The 20,469-nt window shown below is 40.0% G+C and overlaps 2 long non-coding RNA genes and 3 gene segments (V, D, J or C); 3 read left to right on the forward strand and 2 right to left on the reverse strand.

The window, feature by feature from the left end:
• Positions 1-6,997: 6,997 nt before the first annotated feature.
• On the reverse strand, positions 6,998-8,375 carry LOC113655614. The segment is given in 2 exon segments: positions 6,998-7,465; positions 8,226-8,375. Coding segments are annotated over 2 exon segments (354 nt in total).
• LOC125139515 lies at positions 8,332-8,994 on the forward strand. The segment is given in 2 exon segments: positions 8,332-8,542; positions 8,641-8,994. Coding segments are annotated over 2 exon segments (420 nt in total).
• A 4,131-nt stretch (positions 8,995-13,125) lies between these two features.
• Positions 13,126-14,790, reverse strand: LOC125139529. Its single transcript, XR_007138552.1, has 2 exons — positions 14,279-14,790; positions 13,126-13,593 (listed from the first exon to the last, which is right to left on the reverse strand). It is a non-coding gene; the product is annotated as an uncharacterized LOC125139529 (long non-coding RNA).
• LOC125138372 lies at positions 14,525-15,136 on the forward strand. The segment is given in 2 exon segments: positions 14,525-14,615; positions 14,714-15,136. Coding segments are annotated over 2 exon segments (420 nt in total).
• Positions 15,137-15,240: 104 nt separating this feature from the next.
• LOC125139532 lies at positions 15,241-17,426 on the forward strand. The gene is made up of 3 exons (XR_007138556.1): positions 15,241-15,694; positions 16,268-16,561; positions 16,911-17,426. It is a non-coding gene; the product is annotated as an uncharacterized LOC125139532 (long non-coding RNA).
• The last annotated feature ends 3,043 nt before the right edge of the window (positions 17,427-20,469 follow it).

The following is a 20,469-nucleotide window of genomic DNA, read 5'->3' on the forward strand; positions in this document are numbered from 1 at the left end:
TAACACAACTATATGTTTTTATACTGTTGTATTTAGTAATACAACAGCATAATCGCATAATAATGCATTGTAATCGCAGTGGGGGGACACGGTGGCTTAGTGGTTAGCACGTTCATCTCTGGAAAATTGTCCATAGTGTGTGAGAGTGTGTGGGTGTGCCCTGCGATGGGTTGGCACTCCGTCCAGGGTGTATAGGCACAGGCTCCCCATGACCTGAGGTAATTTGGTAAAGCGGTAGAAAATGAATGAATGAATGTATATGTCAGGGATCAGTGCAGATCTGTCAGGGATCAGTGCGGACTTTTGCCATGTGCGTTTGTTGTTTTTGTCACGTGATTGCCCCGTCTTCGTCTGCTCCTCCCGGTCATCACACCTGTTCCCCATTGTGTGTGATTGTCCCTGTCTGTATATACGTGAGCCGCCTTGCCTTAGGCAGCGCGGCTTCATTAATAATAATAACGTTAGTTCCCTGTGTGTAGTGTGGATTATGTTTGTCTTCCTTCTGTATTAAACCCCTTTCATTTGAAGCTACCCTGCGTACGGGTCTGTCTCCGATCCTACTCCATCCGGGTTCTGACAGAATGAAGACGCCGCATCGACCTAGCAGACCCAGCAGGATAGCTTCCAGCTCAGACCGGCCTTTTTTTTTTGGTGAAGGACGCCGCTCTATTTCCGTTTTCTCCGATGAGGACGTCGCTTCACTTCTCCCCCTGGACTGTTCCGCCAGTTCTTCTGGCCCTTTTTTTCTGGTGACATCGCTCCGCATTTCTCCGGTGAGGGACGCCGCTCCGTTTCTGGGTCAACCGAGGAGGACTTCCGCAGGGGGTGCTGCAGGCCCGAGGCGGGGGCTGTTTCCTGCCCTCCCGCCCTTTTTTCCAGCTCATCGAAGTGAGGGTTTGGCTGCAGTGCGTCGGGGGATGCTGCTCGGCCCTTCAGCTCGGCGGTGGATGACGCTCGGCCCTTCAGCTCGGCTGTGGAGGTGGCTCGGCCCTTTCCGGCTGCGCCGCCCCGTGCTCCCCCCACCTGCCTCGCAGTGTGCCTTGGCTCCCCTCGCCTACCTCGCCGTGGTCCTTGCCCCCCCCACTGGCCTCACCATTGTCCTTGCTCCCCTCACCTGCCAATCACCGTGGAAAGCCCCCCCCCCCCCCCCCCCGCGCCTTAAGGGACAATACGGTCTATAGTACGGACAATACGGTCAATACTATAGGGACAACTATTCTGCGTACGGGTCTGTCTCCAATCCACCTATGTCCGGGCTCTGACAGAATGTAATCACAGTGTACATCCTGCACATTCACAGCATGTCATATTACAGAAAAAACATAAAATCTGAACTTTTCGGTCTAGAAGATGTCACAAAACAATAGTAAATAGATTATTTTAATATCGGACAATGACAGTGGGATAAAACAAACAAATGCTTATAGGAAAATAATCATCATCGGGATGGAAACATTAACTCCACTCCATCACACCACTCTTCATCATATGCTGTTACATATTACTTAGTGTCTGATCAAATGAATGGACTGGAATCACCCGCTTAATAATTACACTGTTTATTATACATCATGTATTGAATTTATTAACATATTCCTAGTATATTAAATTCAGGAAGGTTTTAATATATCATATATTTATAGGTTATATTTTGATTGTTTAAATTTATTGCACCATTTGATCACTCTTATAAAGATGGAGGTCACACTAACACACACACACTGGTCTTATGTGGTTTGTGTTTCCCGTAAAAAAATAAAGAAAAGAATAATAATGACTCCAATGCCAGTGTATACTCCAGTCAAAATGTTGTGTTTAATGAATCATAACGTCCATTAAAAATCCATCTTAACTTCTGTAAACTCATGTGCCGTCTCTCATGTGATACAGAACTATTATATTAATATTTATTTTTGTTATTTTTTATTTTCCTCGTCATGTGGAGCTCAGGGACAGAGGCAGGCCATGAGCTGTTTAATAATGAAGGCAAATCAAAAGAACACATGAAAATTAAAACAGGGTAAAAGAAAAAGAATTCAGGTTCAGGAAACAGGCTGTGGGGGAAAAAACAAGGCTAGACTACTGTAGGTACAATGAGAGGCTTAGTCACAATGAGGACAAGACACACAAGGCACATGAAAACGTAAACCGAGGACAGAACCAGAACAGAGACACAAGTGAATCATGAATCCTAATCTCCAATTTCTTATGTAGTCAGAATAAAATATTAAAATATGTCCTTAAAATCAATCACAAATCAATCCTAAAAAGAAAGTAGACAACAAATCAAACCCTTCTAAATGCAATAGGACTTTAATGCAATACACATTCTTGAGTTTTATGAAAATATCTTTACACTGAGATTAGTTCATAAAGCTTTTATAGAGCATAAAAGATTTTCTATTGATACATAAATGTAATAGTAGTGTGATGTGTCATTACATCTAGAAATGATTTGTCCATCCAAACATACAGTGTCGTAATGTAACGAAGCACAAATACTTCGTTACTGTACTTAAGTAGAAATGTCACGTATCTGTACTTTACTTCGCTATTTAAATTTATGTCAACTTTCACTTTTACTCCACTACATTTCCTAGATAAAATGTATACCTTTAATCTGCTATATTTCCACTAAGCATCTTCGTTACTCGTTACTACAAAATAAAATCAGAAGAAATGTGTATGATTGCAATAAGGGAGGTTTGGCCAATCACTGCCCCTAGATTGCATTACGCACCTCCGCATGCTCTATTTCAGCGTAATGTTGCCAAAGGAGGAGGAAGCACAACTGAAACCTCCATGGAAGCACCTACTGGAGGACCTCCCGTTACCGTAGACGACCGCCCTGACTATAGTGGTGAGCTCTGTGAACAGGGTGAAGAAGATAATGTTATACACCTGTGGCTGTATTTGCAAGAAAGTTTCTGTACATTGGAATGAAAGATTCTTCCTACCGGATGAAGCGTCTCTTATGCCTACCAAAAATCTGAAATTTTACTTTTTACTTTTACTTCAAATACTTAAGTACATTAAATATCAGAAAATGACTTTTGATACTTAAGTACAGTAAATATCAGATACTTTAAGACTTTTACTTGAGTAATATTCTAAAAGGTGACTTTCACTTCTACCAAAGTCTTTTCTAGTACGATACTTGTACTGTACTCAGGTATTGCTTTCTACTACTTTATACAACACTGCAAACATAAGACTTAACCAAAAATCTCTATGCCCATGAACCCTCCTGCCCCCTGCTGTAACCATACTATTCAAGGTACTAACAAATATCCTGCATACAGATCAGAACACGCTGGAAGTTTGCTCAGGTATTGTGGCAATGAGACCATTGAGTGCTTTATAAGTCAATACTGGGAGCCAATACAGTGTCTATAAAGTCAGATTTTATTACTAAGAGCTTCTGCTTCTGCATTCAGGAGTAACTACAGTATTCTGTGTAAATGATGGAACATCCAGATAGTAATCCATAAAAAGTATTAACAAGTAGGTTAAACGGGGAAGAAGAGAAAAACACAAAATAAGAAAAGATAGACAAAGGGACAGGAAAAGATGTCAAAGGAAAATAGATGAAAACCTGATTAAGATAGAGGCTCTAGTGGAGGAGGTGAGGAACTTAAATATTAATATAAAATAAAACGTTCCTGATAAATGAAGACATCACTGATCAGACACTGTACCTATACAGTTGGAAAAAGCATGAAGAGCCCGACGAAGAAGATCGTACTTCATTAAGTTTTATTTTTCAGAAGTTCAATAGAACTCTGAAGTGTTTTCTTTTATTACTTTTATGTAACTTTGTATAACCTGATATAACCTTTCAGAATGTATGTAGGACTAAGTTGCAGAGAGCCTTGATGTAGATGAGCTCATGATTATCCTGTGCACTCACAGAAGAAAGCTGCAACCTGGATATCTTAACCACAGATATATGACCAAAACAAAACAATAGTAAATAGATTATTTTAATATCGGACATTGACAGTGGGATAAAACAAACAAATGCTTATAGGAAAATAATCATCATCGGGATGGAAACATTAACTCCACTCCATCACACCACTCTTCATCATATGCTGTTACATCTTACTTAGTGTCTGATCAAATGAATGTACTGGAATCACCCGCTTAATAATTACACTGTTTATTATACATCATGTATTGAATTTATTAACATATTCCTAGTATATTACATTCAGGAAGGTTTTAATATATCATATATTTATAGGTTATATTTTGATTGTTTAAATTTATTGCACCATTTGATCACTCTTATAAAGATGGAGGTCACACTAACACACACACTGGTCTTATGTGGTTTGTGTTTCCCGTAAAAAAATAAAGAAAAGAATAATAATGACTGCAATGCCAGTGTATACTCAAAATGTTGTGTTTAATGATGCAAAACGTCCATTAAAAATCCAAATTGAAGAGGATCCTTTGTTAGAAGACCGAGGCACTTCGAAGGACACCTGCGTTCAAGGTAAGACCAACTCTTATAGTCGATCTTGTGTTTTCAGAACTAACCCATGCAAACTAGGACACATTCCTTAGTGGGATTGTGGAAGGGTTTCATACAGAGTCAATAATCACACCAAGATCTTCTACAGCTTCTAAACTTAAACAGAAAGTCTATGCAGTGTAAATGTGGTAGCCTAGTGGTTAAGATGTTGGGCTACTGTATTACTGTTCTACTTTATCAAACTTTATCTACTTTATATAACTGTGTCTTATCTTCATAATAGTGTAAGCTTATACCATGTTTATGAACAATTTTACAGAGGTAGCAAATTTTAAAGAGAAAAAGCAGAGGGTCTATAGAAGTTTGTGGACCACCAAACTTTACCCTGGAATGTATAGAGAAGTCAACATTTACATTCAGAGACTCATAATGATCAGTCAAATATAAACCTAAGCCAGGAAAAGCAACATTTTCCAGTCAATGGTATCAACAGTTCAAACTACAATAGCAGGAAGACTCAACACTAATAAGAGGCCAGTAGTTGGTCATTTACCACTTTAACCAGTGCTGTCATGGAACAAAACCTCTTACAACAAAATAAACAGACGGATGCAAGAGTTTTCTGTTTTTATTAAAACCAAGGTTAAAGTCTTCTTGTCTACATGGATTAAAACAGACTGACAGCCTGATTAAAACTGTTATAGATACATTGCTGAAGCGAGACTTAACAAGGTATATAAAAGGAGTTGTGTGAGTGCAAAAAGTTGTGTTATTAATAATCAGATGTCTGAGAATGGGGACAGAACAGTGTGACTAGGGTAATGTGAGAACGCTGCAAGCTGAGGATGATGGGAGTTTAGATGGTGTATGTAGGGTTCATTTGGGGAGAATCTGTGTTTGCTATTATTGTTCTTTAAATATGTTGGAGACAGCAGCTTCAGTAAAATTACAAATAGTTCTGTTTAACTTCTATTTATTACGTCCAATTGTTTATGGTTAATTGAGCCATTCACCACTAGGGTGCAGTGTGGCACCATGAATACATACAGTGTTGAACTCTGGCCCTAGGTCAGGACTACTGTGGTATAATCTGACAAGGAAAAGTCCAGGCCAGGTTTATTTTAATAAATGTCATATACGGTCAGTTAGAATAGAACGACTGCGTGAGTGTTATTAGTAAGTCAGAATAATATTTATGAAAACCTCATTTAATTGGAGTCAGACATCAGAAATCTGAGTTAAGTAGAAGGTCCAGTTCTGAGACCAAATTAAAATTTCTCAAGGAATTCATGATTATGTCTATTATGAGTATGTGATTATAAGCACACACACACACACACACACACACACACACACACACACACACACACACACACACACACACACACACACACACACACACACACACAGAGAGAGAGAGAGAGAGAGAGAGAGAGAGAGAGAGAGAGAGAGAGAGAGAGAGAGAGAGAGAGAGAGCAGTGAGGTGGAAGTGAGATTTACATGAAGCAGACATAATTTGGCATTAACATGTAGATGTAAAACCAAGGATAAAGACGTCTTGTCTACATGGATCAAAACAGACAGATAGCCTGCTTAAAACTGTTATAGATACATTGCTGAAGCGAGACTTAACAAGGTAATTAAAAGGAGTTGTGCGAGGGCAAAAAGTTGTGTTATTAATAATCAGATGTCTGAGAATGGGGACAGAACAGTGTGACTAGGGTAATGTGAGAACGCTGCAAGCTGAGGATGATGGGAGTTTAGATGGTGTATGTAGGGTTCATTTGGGGAGAATCTGTGTTTGCTATTATTGTTCTTTAAATATGTTGGAGACAGCAGCTTCAGTAAAATTACAAATAGTTCTGTTTAACTTCTATTTATTACGGCCAATTGTTTCTGGTTAATTGAGCCATTCACCACTAGGGTGCAGTGTGGCACCATAAATACATACAGTGTTGAACTCAGGCCCTAGGTCAGGACTACTGTGGTATAATCTGACAAGGAAAAGTCCAGGCCAGGTTTATTTTGATAAATGTCACATACAGTCAGGTAGAATAGAACGACTGTGTGAGTGTTATTAGTAAGTCAGAATAATATTTATGAAAACCTCATTTAATTGGAGTCAGACATCAAAAAAGAAAAAAATGATTAATCCAGAGTTAAGTAGAAGGTCCAGTTCTGAGACCAGATTAAAATTTCTCAAGGAAATCATGATTAGGTCTCTTAAGAGTATGTGAGTATGTGATAAGAGAGAGAGAGAGAGAGAGAGAGAGAGAGAGAGAGAGAGAGAGAGAGAGAGAGAGAGAGAGAGAGAGAGCAGTGAGGTGGAAGTGAGATTTACATGAACAGGACTGAAGAGTTTCATTTCTCCCAGAATAGAGCAGAAAGTTCACCAGATGTTCAACTTCCTTCAGTCAAACTCACTGAAGCACAAAACACAGCACTGAATCTACAGCTAATCCCACTCTCTCATCACACTGATCATCACTATTAACTGGAATAAAAGAACAAACAACGTCCAAAACTCAGCTTTATTTCAGCAAAAACTACAGGAAGAGCAACAGGACAGTGAACAGAGTAAAGACAGAAATGTCAGCATTGTGTAGAATTGAAACTCTATTTAGGATGGATGATAAGCAGCTCTATGTTAAACTCTATCTTGGATCCACTAGCCTTCACACTGACTCTTTCTGAACGTGACTGGATGATTGGCGTTGTTATGGGAGACCTTACAGCTGAACTCCTCCCCCTTTTCCCAGAGGTCTTTGCTGAGGGTCAGGGTGCTGCTGCGGCTGTAACGGCCGTTCTTCTCTTCTTCAGCGCTGGTCAGAACCCCGTTCTTCACCTCGGCACCGTCCACTGTCCAGCTCACCAGCGCCCCCTGTGGAGAGTAGCCAGACAGCAGGCAGAGCAGCGATGACGATCCTTCACACGGCTGCAGAGGGGACGGAGGGAGCAGAGACACGGAGGGAGCTGTGGGACCAGCTGGAGAGGAGAAACACACACACACACACACACACACACACACACACACACACACACACACACACACACACACACACACACACACACACACACACACACACACACACACACACACACACACACACACAGAGTTAGAAAGCATTCTGAAATATTTCTACTTTGTGGAACTGACTGATCTTACAGAGTAATAAAGTCTAATAAAGTCTGACTTCATGACTGAGTTTCATTGAGTACTTTATTATTATTGGACCTCAGTTTCAGTGCAGAGACAAAACAAACATGTTCCACACTGTCATTTATCTGGAAAAATCATTTCTCATAACAAGTCTTATTACTTTATAGTTCAAACCTTCAGCATATTTAACTGCAGCAAATCCAAATGGAGCTGATTACAGAAATATTCATTGTTTAACACAAACACACACAGCAGCTTTCATCTGGATTTGACATCAGCACAAAGTCACTATATTTATTAAATGTTTATTATAGAGTAACTGCAGAGTTATTGCATGTTGAATATATAGCAAGTGTGTCATTATTACATATTTAACATCAATTATTGTGTATTTGTTGAATGTTGAAGAACATTTATATGGGATCTGTTCTGATACTGAAATGTTTTCCTCAACACAGCATAATAATACACAATAACATCAATGATGTCATTCTAAACATAAATCATCTAGTTTAAGTTTATTTCTTCATGGAATTAGTAATGAACTAAACTGGTTTAGTTTTAAAAAGAAGAAAACACACTTACTGTTCACAATGAGTTTGGAGCCTCCACCAAAAGTCATCCACAGTGATACATTCTAATGAAACCATCGTACAAAAACCTCCATCACACTACAGTGCACACACACACACACACACACACACACACACACACACACACACACACACACACACACACACACACACTTTGCATTGGTGGCCCATGCTTCAGTGCTCTGTGAGTGTTTATAGCCCTGTGACTTTAACACTTCATGACTGAGAGCTGCTGCTCAGCAACTTCACGCACAGCAACCATGACTTTGATCAGCGTCTTCATCTGCACACTGGCCCTCTGGACTCAAGGTGAGAGTTTAACATCAACTCACAGCCTCACACACTTCATTTCATACTAATTCTACACCACTTTAGAGCACAGAAACACAATCTATGTTTCTCTTCAGGATCCAGAGGTCAGGTGACTGTGACTCAGACTCCTTCAGTGCAAACTGTTACTCCAGGAAACACAGTCACCATCAACTGTAAATTCAGTAGCAGAGTGGATGATGGTACCGACCTCGCCTGGTATCTGCAGAAACCTGGAGAAGCTCCTAAACTCCTGATCTACTATGCTACTAGCAGACATTCAAGGATTCCAGATCGTTTCAGTGGCAGTGGATCTAATACTGACTTCACTCTGACCATCAGAGGAGTCCAGACTGAAGATACAGGAGATTACTACTGTCAGAGTAAACATTGGATCAGTGGTAACTTGCTGATCACACAGTGTTAGAGCGTCGTACAAAAACCTCGGTCAGTGAGACTGCACAGAGAAACACTGCTGCAGCTGGGAGTGACTGCAGGTGCTGAGGGGGAGGATGTGATACAGCACAATGACACACACTGTGGACCAGCGAAAACACACCACACTAACTCACTAATGCACACACACACACACACACACACACACACACACACACACACACACACCATATGTACAAATTATTTCACATTATTAATGGTGTTTGCAAAGCAACATTCTTATTATCTTGCCAGACAATAATTCGGCGCGTAACTTGTCCCGCAGCTTTTGTCTTAGACCCATGAATGAGGTGTCAAATTGACCGGCTCATTGAGGAGAGGTGTGCTATGACTTTTATAAACGATCCAACCAACGATGTTCGCACAGCGGACGGAAAAGTGGCCAAAAAATCAAATCCCATAGAAATGAATGGGAAATTCCTAAAATTCCTTTAAGCTCTCAAACACGCAGCGTGCACAGAGCTCAGGCACGGCTTCTCTTCTATGTTCTCCTAGTGACTGTAGATGTAAAGGAGACTCTCAATCCATGTAACTATCAACTCCTCACTATCAATCCAATTATTCCAAAAGTATTGGCCCCCAGTCAATACATTTTCCACCTCTCTATCTATCTATCTATCTATCTATCTATCTATCTATCTATCTATCTATCTATCTATCTATCTATCTATCTATCTATCTATCTATCTATTGTTCGTTCAACATTAAGAATTGCATGTACTGTTATATGCAGTATAATAATAAGTAGAATCCCATAATGTCTGTAGTATTCACATGAAATGTCCAAAACCTCAGTAGACACTTTTCTCCAAAAGTATTGGCACCCCACCAGGTATTCACGTGATGTCACGTGTAGCCAAGCCCCCAAAATAAGCGATATCAAAAAGCTAGGCAAAGAAAGGCAAGTTTATTTGTATAGCATATTTCATACACAGAGGTCATTCAAAGTGCTTTACATAGAAATTAGAAAAACAATTTATAAGAGAGAAAAAAATATGTAAAAATAAGAGACACACGATAAAATCATAATAAAAACAAAGAACAATTAAAGAAAATAAATGTGATTTTAATAAAAACAATTTAAAAAAAGGTAAAAAAAGAATAAAACAGGAGTAAACATGATTTGGATAAAAGTGTGCAGTCAGGGTGAAGCAGCACAGCGCTCATTCAGTAAATGCAGAGTTAAACAGATGTGTTTTTAATCATGATTTAAAAGTGTCTACTGTTGAAGCACATCTGATCTCTTCTGGAAGCTGATTCCACCTCTAGGTGGCGTAATAACTAAATGCTGACGCACCTTGTTTTGAGTGAACCCTTGGTATCTCTAACTGACCTGATCCTAATGATCTGAGTAATCTGCTTGGTTTATATTCAATTAGCATATCTGTCATGTATTTCAGTCCTAAGCCATGAAGTGATTTATAAACCAGTAACAATACTTTAAAATATATTCTAAATGTAACTGGAAGCCAGTGTAAGGACCTGAGGACTGGAGTGATGTGCTCAGATTTTTTTGTTCTGGTCAGAATTCTGGCTGCAGCGTTCTGTATGAGCTGCAGCTGTCTAATGGTCTTTTTGGGGATCCCAGTATAGAGTTCATTGCAATAATCCACCCTGCTGGTGATGAAAGCATGAACAAGTTTTTCTAAGTCCTGTCTTGAGACAAAACATCTAATTCTGGCTAGATTTCTGAGATGGTAGTAAGCTGATTTGTTTATTGCTTTCACATGACTACTGGAATTAAGGTCAGACTCTAAAATTACACAAAAATTTCTGACTTTTTTTTGTGTCTTTAGACCCCTAGAGTCAAGGTGTGTGTTAACCTTGAGAGTTTCATCTTTATTTCCGAATACAATGACTTTGGTTTCGTCTTTGTTTACCTGGAGGAAGTTTTGACGCATCCGACTGTTAATTTCATCAATGCACTTACATAGAGAGTCAATGGGGCTGTAGTCATTAGGGGACAGGGCTAAGTATATCTGGGTGTCATCTGCATAGCTGTGGTAAGCAATTTGGTTCTTTTTCATTATTTGACCAATTGGGAGCATATACAAATTAAAGAGAAGCGGTGCAAGAATTGAGCCCTGTGGGACTCCACATGTCATGGATGTCCACTCAGATTTATGGTTACCTATGCTCACATAGTAACCTCTCCCTTTTAGGTATGATTTAAACCATTTGAGGACCATCCCAGAAAGCCCTACCAAGTTTTCCAGTCTATGTAAGAGTATGGTGTGATCTACTGTGTCAAAGGCAGCACTAAGATCTAGTAGCACCAGCACTGATATTTTACCTGAATCAGAGTTTAAGCGAATATCATGTATTATCTTTATGAGCACTCTCTCTGTGCTATGATGCTGGCGGAAACCAGATTGAAAATTGTTCAGATAGCCATTCGAGTTTAAGAATTTGTTCAGCTGATTGAAAACAACCTTTTCAATGATCTTGCCTATAAAAGGAAGATTAGAGATTGGTCTGTAGTTGCTAAGTATGGTTTTGTCTAGGTTACTCTTTTTTAGGAGAGGCTTAACAACTGCCGTTTTTAGGGACTCTGGAAAAGTGCCTGTAAGCAGAGAGGTATTTACTATTTTTACGAGGTCAGTTTCTAAGCAGTTAAGTACCTTTTTGAGAAAGAATGTGGGGAGGGTGTCAAGGCTGCAAGTTGGTGCTTTTAGATATTGTACTGTTTATTCCAGGGTTTTTTATATATTATGTCAAATTCTGATTGAATGACAAATTTTTGAGGTTGTTGTAGTGATGTCTGACTGACCACATTACAATATGAGGCCGTTAAACAATAGACAACGACTAGCACCAGGGAAGTGAACAAACAGAGTAGATATAACAAACAGGAACCAATCACCAAGCAGAGACAATCAGTGACTAAGACAACACACCCGAGGGAAGGAATGAGTTCAATGAGTGTCCATGGCAACAAACAAGTGGGCGGGGCAAATAATTAACAGCAGGGCAAACCAGCAGACAGAAACAGGGCAAAACACAGACAGACTCATTACAATTACTCTTAGCAATCTCTGACTGAAGAAGGTGTATACCGTTAGCTCCTACGTGGAAAACTACCTATGCTTGTCTAAGACCCTAGGATTACCTGCTTCACCCGGCGCACCTAACCAGTGCTGCTGGAGCTCCTAAAAGCTTAGCTAAATTCACATGCTCTAAATAAAGTATCCTATAACCAGACCCCTTTCATGGTATCTTAGCGTGTGCTTCACTGAGGAGGGCAAAACTGTTAGACATGTGAAGCGGAGAGGAGTGGTGCTCCCGAGAGCAAGCTTTAGCTTTGGCTTTGTGACTATGCCCCCGATCACTTTAGGTGGACTTTTAATTTGTGTTTTTTACTTGTTCTGTAACTACCTATGCAGCTTGGTCTGTAGTAATGGCATTTTGTTCGTTTGTATAATGTGTATGTGGAAGAATGACAATAAAGCTTGAGTTGATTTGAAAATACAAACAAATAATCACTCCATTTAGCTTATATAAACTTTTAAAGTCCGCAAAACACTTTGAGGATCATGTTTATTGACGAGTGCTTTAACAAAGTCCAGCCACTCGAGTTCTCTGTGATGAAGGTGGATCACGACTTTGTGCGCTATAATACAGATTAGGTCACCAACAGGACACAGTGCATAAGGCATTACAGCTCCTTGTCAGATGTGGTGATGAGCAGCACTTTTACACCCCAGGAAACAGTACTGTCACCGTTCTTGTTCACCCTCTACACTGTGCTTAGATTTGTTTAGGCTTTATATCAGATGATAAGAATGCTTCTAAAGTCTTAGACTATTTTTCTGCAGCAACATTGAAGATCTTGCCAGTGTTCAACATTGAAAAGAACGTGATGAATGAAGCTTCATGACTGATTCTGTCAGTGTTAGTGTTAAGTCAGAATGAGGTAGATGGAGAGAGCAGTGAGGTGGAAGTGAGATTTACATGAACAGGACTGAAAAGTTTCATTTCTCCCAGAATAGAGCAGAACGTTCACCAGATGTTCAACTTCCTTCAGTCAAACTCACTGAAGCACAACACACAGCACTGAATCTACAGCTAATCCCACTCTCTCATCACACTGATCATCACTATTAACTGGAATAAAAGAACAAACAACGTCCAAAACTCAGCTTTATTTCAGCAAAAACTACAGGAAGAGCAACAGGACAGTGAACAGAGTAAAGACAGAAATGTCAGCATTGTGTAGAATTGAAACTCTATTTAGGATGGATGATAAGCAGCTCTATGTTAAACTCTATCTTGGATCCACTAGCCTTCACACTGACTCTTTCTGAACGTGACTGGATGATTGGCGTTGTTATGGGAGACCTTACAGCTGAACTCCACCCCCTTTTCCCAGAGGTCTTTGCTGAGGGTCAGGGTGCTGCTGCGGCTGTAACGGCCGTACTTCTCTTCTTCAGCGCTGGTCAGAACCCCGTTCTTCACCTCGGAGCCGTCCACTGTCCAGCTCACCAGCGCCCCCTGTGGAGAGTAGCCAGACAGCAGGCAGAGCAGCGATGACGATCCTTCAGATGTCTGCAGAAGGGACGGAGGGAGCAGAGACACGGAGGGAGCTGTGGGACCAGCTGGAGAGGAGAAACACACACACACACACACACACACACACACACACACACAGTTAGAAAGTATTCTGAAATATTTTTGTAACTTTGTGGAACTGACTGATCTTACAGAGTAATAAAGTCTAATAAAGTCTGACTTCATGACTGAGTTTCATTGAGTACTTTATTATTATTGGACCTCAGTTTCAGTGCAGAGACAAAACAAACATGTTCCACACTGTCATTTATCTGGAAAAATCATTTCTCATAACAAGTCTTATTACTTTATAGTTCAAACCTTCAGCATATTTAACTGCAGCAAATCCAAATGGAGCTGATTACAGAAATATTCATTGTTTAACACAAACACACACAGCAGCTTTCATCTGGATTTGACATCAGCACAAAGTCACTATATTTATTAAATGTTTATTATAGAGTAACTGCAGAGTTATTGCATGTTGAATATATAGCAAGTGTGTAATTATTACATATTTAACATCAATTATTGTGTATTTGTTGAATGTTGAAGAACATTTATATGGGATCTGTTCTGATACTGAAATGTTTTCCTCAACACAGCATAATAATACACAATGACATCAATGATGTCATTCTAAACATAAATCATCTAGTTTAAGTTTATTTCTTTATGGAATTAGTAATGAACTAAACTGGTTTAGTTTTAAAAAGAAGAAAACACACTTACTGTTCACAATGAGTTTGGAGCCTCCACCAAAAGTGTACCACAGTGATACATTCTAATGAAACCATCGTACAAAAACCTCCATCACACTACAGTGCACACACACACACACACACACACACACACACACACACACACACACACACACACACACACACACACACACACACACACACACACACACTTTGCATTGGTGGCCCATGCTTCAGTGCTCTGTGAGTGTTTATAGCCCTGTGACTTTAACACTTCATGACTGAGAGCTGCTGCTCAGCAACTTCACCCACAGCAACCATGACTTTGATCAGCGTCTTCATCTGCACACTGGCCCTCTGGACTCAAGGTGAGAGTTTAACATCAACTCACAGCCTCACACACTTCATTTCATACTAATTCTACACCACTTTAGAGCACAGAAACACAATCTATGTTTCTCTTCAGGATCCAGAGGTCAGGTGACTGTGACTCAGACTCCTTCAGTGCAAACTGTTGCTCCAGGAAACACAGTCACCATCAACTGTAAATTCAGTAGCGGAGTGAATGGTGGTAACTATCTCGCCTGGTACCTGCAGAAACCTGGAGAAGCTCCTAAACTCCTGATCTACTATGCTACTAGCAGACAGTCAGGGATTCCAGATCGTTTCAGTGGCAGTGGATCTAATACTGACTTCACTCTGACCATCAGAGGAGTCCAGACTGAAGATACAGGAGATTACTACTGTCAGAGTTACCATGAGATCAGTAGTAACTGGGTGTTCACACAGTGTTAGAGCATCGTACAAAAACCTCGGTCAGTGAGACTGCACAGAGAAACACTGCTGCAGCTGGGAGTGACTGCAGGTGCTGAGGGGGAGGATGTGATACAGCACAATGACACACACTGTGGACCAGAGAAAACACACCACACTAACTCACTAATGCACACACACACACACACACACACACACACACACACGCACGCACACACACACACACACACACACACACACACACACACACACACACACACACACACACACACACACACACACACACACACACACACACCATTATTCCACATTATTATTATTATAACAGTGTTCCTAGTGTTATTAGTATAAACTTTATAATTCTTTAATACCCACATTATGACTTTATTATCTGAATATTTTTTGTTTATTATAGGCACAGGCTCCCCGTGACCCGAGAAGTTCGGATAAGCGGTAGAAAATGACTGACTGACTGACTAGACAATAATTAACTCACTTTAACATATTAACCAGTATATACCAGAGAATTATATAAATCATGAGAAAACAAATCTTTTTAAAATCTCTTTATTTATTTCAGATCTGCACTGATGACCTTGAGTTCTACAGCAGTTTGTGTGAAACATCACAATGATTCTTTATCTGTAACTAGATGACATTCATTAGAAACTCTGTAAGGCACTGGGTTGTATTTCTACATTATTATTAACATCAGTGATTTGTAGGTTTTTGACATGATTTCAGTGTGAAATGTAAAAAACTGGTTTTCTGTAGAGATTTCACAAAAACACTGCAACATCATCAGCACAGTCACCAACCTGAACACTACAAGAACCACACAGGAACTCTGACCAGTCCTGTCTGCTCCTGACCAGTCCCAAACTTCTCCTGCTCAAAGTATCTCCATTCTCACCCACTGACACATGAAGTTTAACCCTTCACACCCACTCTTGAAGAAAGCTGACCAATATTACTGTCACCTACAGAATAACTGACCAATCCTGTCCACTTAAGCAGAACCTTTGTGAAACCCCACCACACCAACTCCTGCATAAAGTCTGATCAATCCCATCCTCTCTTGAAGAACATTTGACCAATCCCATTTGCTCCTGCAGAATAATTAAACACTTCTGCCCACTCTTACAGAAACTTTGACCAATCCCAGCCTTTCCTACAGACAGTTTGACCAATCAGCTCCTGCTCCTGTTCAGAGTTTGACCAATCCCACCTGAGGACTGTTCCACAGAACAAGCTCAGCAGACTTGGGGTCTCAGTATGAGAGCCGACTTCACTTCACAAACACTCATAAACTGGGTTCATTGGTATCATGATGTGTGTTAACAACTCGTTAATGTGATCCAGACTTCCATCATCAGGTCCTGTGTACATTCACTTTAAAAAGAACACATCTCACACTGCTTCTAATACTTGTTGGACAAACTGGAGATGTATTGTGTTAAATCTGTACATTTTGCTGCAGAAGAACAAGAATTCAAGATAAACAATAAGGACAAAAATCAGTACTGTCACTGCTGCCAGGGTGAGTGTGAAAAAACAGCTGACTATAAATGTGGAACTTTATTTTATTACAATTCACAAGACACTTGACGTTAATGTAATAAGAAATGAAATAATCAGCAGTAAATAATGAGTCATTATTAATCATTTTAATTTAATAAATTAATCTGTAAATTGAACAGATTTATAAACGGTGTAGTTTTGTCATGTTGAAATGTGCTTTAATCTACTTCTTAATGTGACTTTTTTCTGAAATAAAATTATAATTAGTGAAATAAAGACTGTCTCCACTGTTTAATGTGTGATGTTGAACTCTAACATAAATGTATTAAGTAACAGAAGAATTGTTCAGTAAAAGTTCTGTCTCACAGCCCTGCCCTCTGATTGGTCCACGGTGACAGGATGCAGCACATCAGGGAGTTTCTCCTTCCTAATCCTGCTTCTACTGTGCACCACTGTCATGTCACCTGCCTTGGATGGGTCGACACTTTACAGCCTTAAACTATTGAAGTGTGTCTTGAGAATCCCAAAGTTCATTTCTATCCTGATTCTAGTCTTGTCCTGATCTGTTTAAATCACCCCTGAGGTCCAGCAATGGCAGAGGAAATGGAGTCATCAGGACCTTCTTGCAGGTGAACCCTCTCAGGTGTCTCCAGGTAGCCCAATGGAACTGAACTACGATGCAGAATGGACAGGAACATTTGAAGAAAAATGTTTAAATCAAATCCATATACATACAGTAAGAGAGTCAGTGTTCATTCCAAGCTCTACATGGTGATATAGTCTACACTCTCTGAGTAAATGGGTCATGACCTGACTCAGGACATTGGCCTTAATGCTGGTAGTCAGGACTGAACACAGGTTTGTGTGAACAGGAAAAAAGGGAGGATTGTGATTTATATTCATGTTCTATTAAAGCTCAGTGTTTGTAATTCCTCAGTGTGGTTATCTTGAATTGATCCTGCTCCAGACCAGGGGGGTATTCCAGAAAGCAGGTTATGTGACATACCTGGGTATGTTTAAGGGTAAGTTCGTGGATAACCTCAACTTTCGGTTCCAAAAACGGAGGTAACGTTCTGGGTATGTATGTAACCATAGCAACTGACTCTCTGAAGATAACCTGCTCGGGAGCAGGTTATGTTTCAGTGTAACTTCGTTGCAGAAGGTTGCTGAGCATGGCGTGCCCTTTTGATGAGGATCCTGTCGACATAGTGTTGTAAAAAATCTTAGTAGAAATAATTAAAATATTATTCCTTACAATACTATAACCAAAGTAAAGTATTAGGCCTTGCAAAATATTACAATTGCTGTCATAAGACATATGTAAGCGATTTTGTAGGCCAAAGATGTTTATTGTAACCAAATTCGGGGCTGTCAGGCCTGGTCAGTCTGAGCACATTTGTAATAACAACTTGTTATGTAGAAGGGAAAAGACCTTGGTTCCCAGACCTTAGCTCATAAATTGTTATGGAAAATGAATAAGACCATGGTTCTCAGACCTTGGCCCATAGTGATAACATGTTATGTAGAATGAAAAAGACATTGGTTCACAGACCTAGGCCCTGAGAACTAAGGGGAGGAAAATCCATAAATGGGCATGTGGTGCTCATAAACTTGTTGTGCAGACTGAAGAAGGCCCAGGTGTTTAGTCTGAGGTCATGAAAAATAAGGGGAGGAAAATCCATAAATGGGCATATGGGTGAAAGGTAATGGGAAATAAGGGGAAATTGGGTCAGTGTATTTAGAAAACATAGGAGATGATTCCGGTAAATAAGGTGATATGGCACCTAGGCTCCTAGGAGCGCCAGGGTATATATTGAGAAGATATTTGAGGCTCCAGTCTCTTCGGGGGCGAAGGTGTGTGGGTGCGTGGGGGCACGGGCCCTAGGTGCGTGCCCGTGTCCGCGGGACAAGGTGGGTGTTTTTTATCTTTGCAAGGACGTCGCGAGAGTTCTTGTTTTTCTTGATTGATTTTGCATGACATGCTCTTTTGGGGGGTTTTCATTTGTTACTTTTAATTTGGCAATTTCTCTTATAATTTGTTGGCTGATTGACCACAATAAAGAAGTCATTCTCATCCAGGTCTGAGGAGTTTTCTCAGTATTTTTGTAGTAATTATAGAGTTAACAGTTAAGTCTAACTAAAACAGTCTTTAGTAACCAAAAAGTCTAAGTGTGGAGCTCACCCTGTGATGTGTCGACTTGGAGACCGGCTCGGAGTTACGACAGTAGCACAAATTATACGAGTTTTTTTTCACCGGGAGAGGGTTATATGACTGATGTGTTTGCATACCCTAATGAATATTTGAAAGAGCGTTATCATTTTTCAAAAGATTTGTTAGTTTATTTAACACGTCTTTTAAAACTGCATATCGCAAATGTGACAAACCGCGGTTCTGCGCTTAGCACTTAGGTTTTTTGCGTCTGGCCATTTTTTTGTACAGTGTGGGCGATTCAGAGCATGTGGGAAAGGCAACTGTGTGTAGAGCTGTTCGTACAGTATGTCTGGCACTTAAACAGTTCTTACCCACGTTTGTGCAGTTCCCTGGCCATAAACCTCTGCTTATTATTAAAGACGAATTCCACAGAGTGGCAGGTTTGTCCTTTGTAGTAAAAGCTATGACATATATTTAATATTTAGTCATATTATTTATATCTATACATGTATTCATTATGTGCACACACACTTCATACTTCCATAACTTTCTGTTTCAGGCTTTCCAAATGTAATTGTGTGCATTGATGGCACTCACATTCCTATTAAAGCTCCACCAATAAATGAGGGAGACTATGTTAATGGGAAATCTATTCATAGTATCAATGTGCAGGTAACAACTTAATTTTTTCCCTTCTTAAAATCATTAAAGTCATTACTTTTTCCACTAACTAGGTGTCACTACCGGAAGAGGAAGGTGACAGACCCGTAAGCAGGATAGCTTCAAATGAAAGGGGTTTAATAAATGATAAAGACAACGACATAAGATGATAACAAAAGCAATACAAATGAAGACACTAAACAAAGACTAGACATGACGAGGAGTAAACGTAACTAATGATTCTGCGCTGCACTCGGCAACGCGGCTCACTTAAATATGAAAAGACACGATGACACAATAAGGATCAGGTGTGAAGACAGGGAGGGGCAGACGAAGGCGGGGCAGACACGTGATGAGGAAGATAAACAAAAAGGCACGTGGCCAAAAGTCCGGGTTGAGTCCTGACACTAGGTAATATGTGAGGCAACCCAAATCACTACCAATGTCGAGGCAAAATGGCCAGGATCTGTGCATGATGCCAGAATTTTCCGCGAGTCATCATTATGCCAGACATTTCAGCAGGGTATGTTTTGCTTTATACAATTGTTTTTTTTTCCTTTTTACATTGTATTTGTGTTGTACACTTCAATCATTACAAGACAGTACAATGGTTACTTGCTGGGGGACAGAGGATACCCTTGTCTGACCTATTTAATGACACCCTACCCTGAACCTGAGCCTGGACCACAGACACGGTTTAACCTGGCTCACAGCCGAACACGGGCAAAGGTGGAGATGACTATAGGGATCCTCAAATCTCGGTTTCAGTGTCTGCGTGGGCTTCGGGTTAGTCCAGAGAGGGCATGCGACATTTTAGTGGCTTGTGTTGTGCTTCACAAGAGGAGAGAGCCACCCTCCTTGTATTGAGGAAGATGGCCCAGAGGAACACCTACAGATTTTAGAGGCCAACAGAGACGGAAGACTTTTGAGAGACAGGATCTGTCAAAATTACTTTTATCAATTTTTTTTGCACTGGTCTGCCAGGCAGGTTATTTCTTTATTTCCTGAAAAACAATAAAGGTAAAGTTCAATAAAATGTTTTTCTTTTATATTGCTTTACACATACATGCACACAATATATATATATATATATATATATATATATATATATATAT

This window comes from Tachysurus fulvidraco, chromosome 19, assembly GCF_022655615.1.
Source record: "Tachysurus fulvidraco isolate hzauxx_2018 chromosome 19, HZAU_PFXX_2.0, whole genome shotgun sequence".
Lineage (NCBI taxonomy): Eukaryota > Metazoa > Chordata > Actinopteri > Siluriformes > Bagridae > Tachysurus > Tachysurus fulvidraco.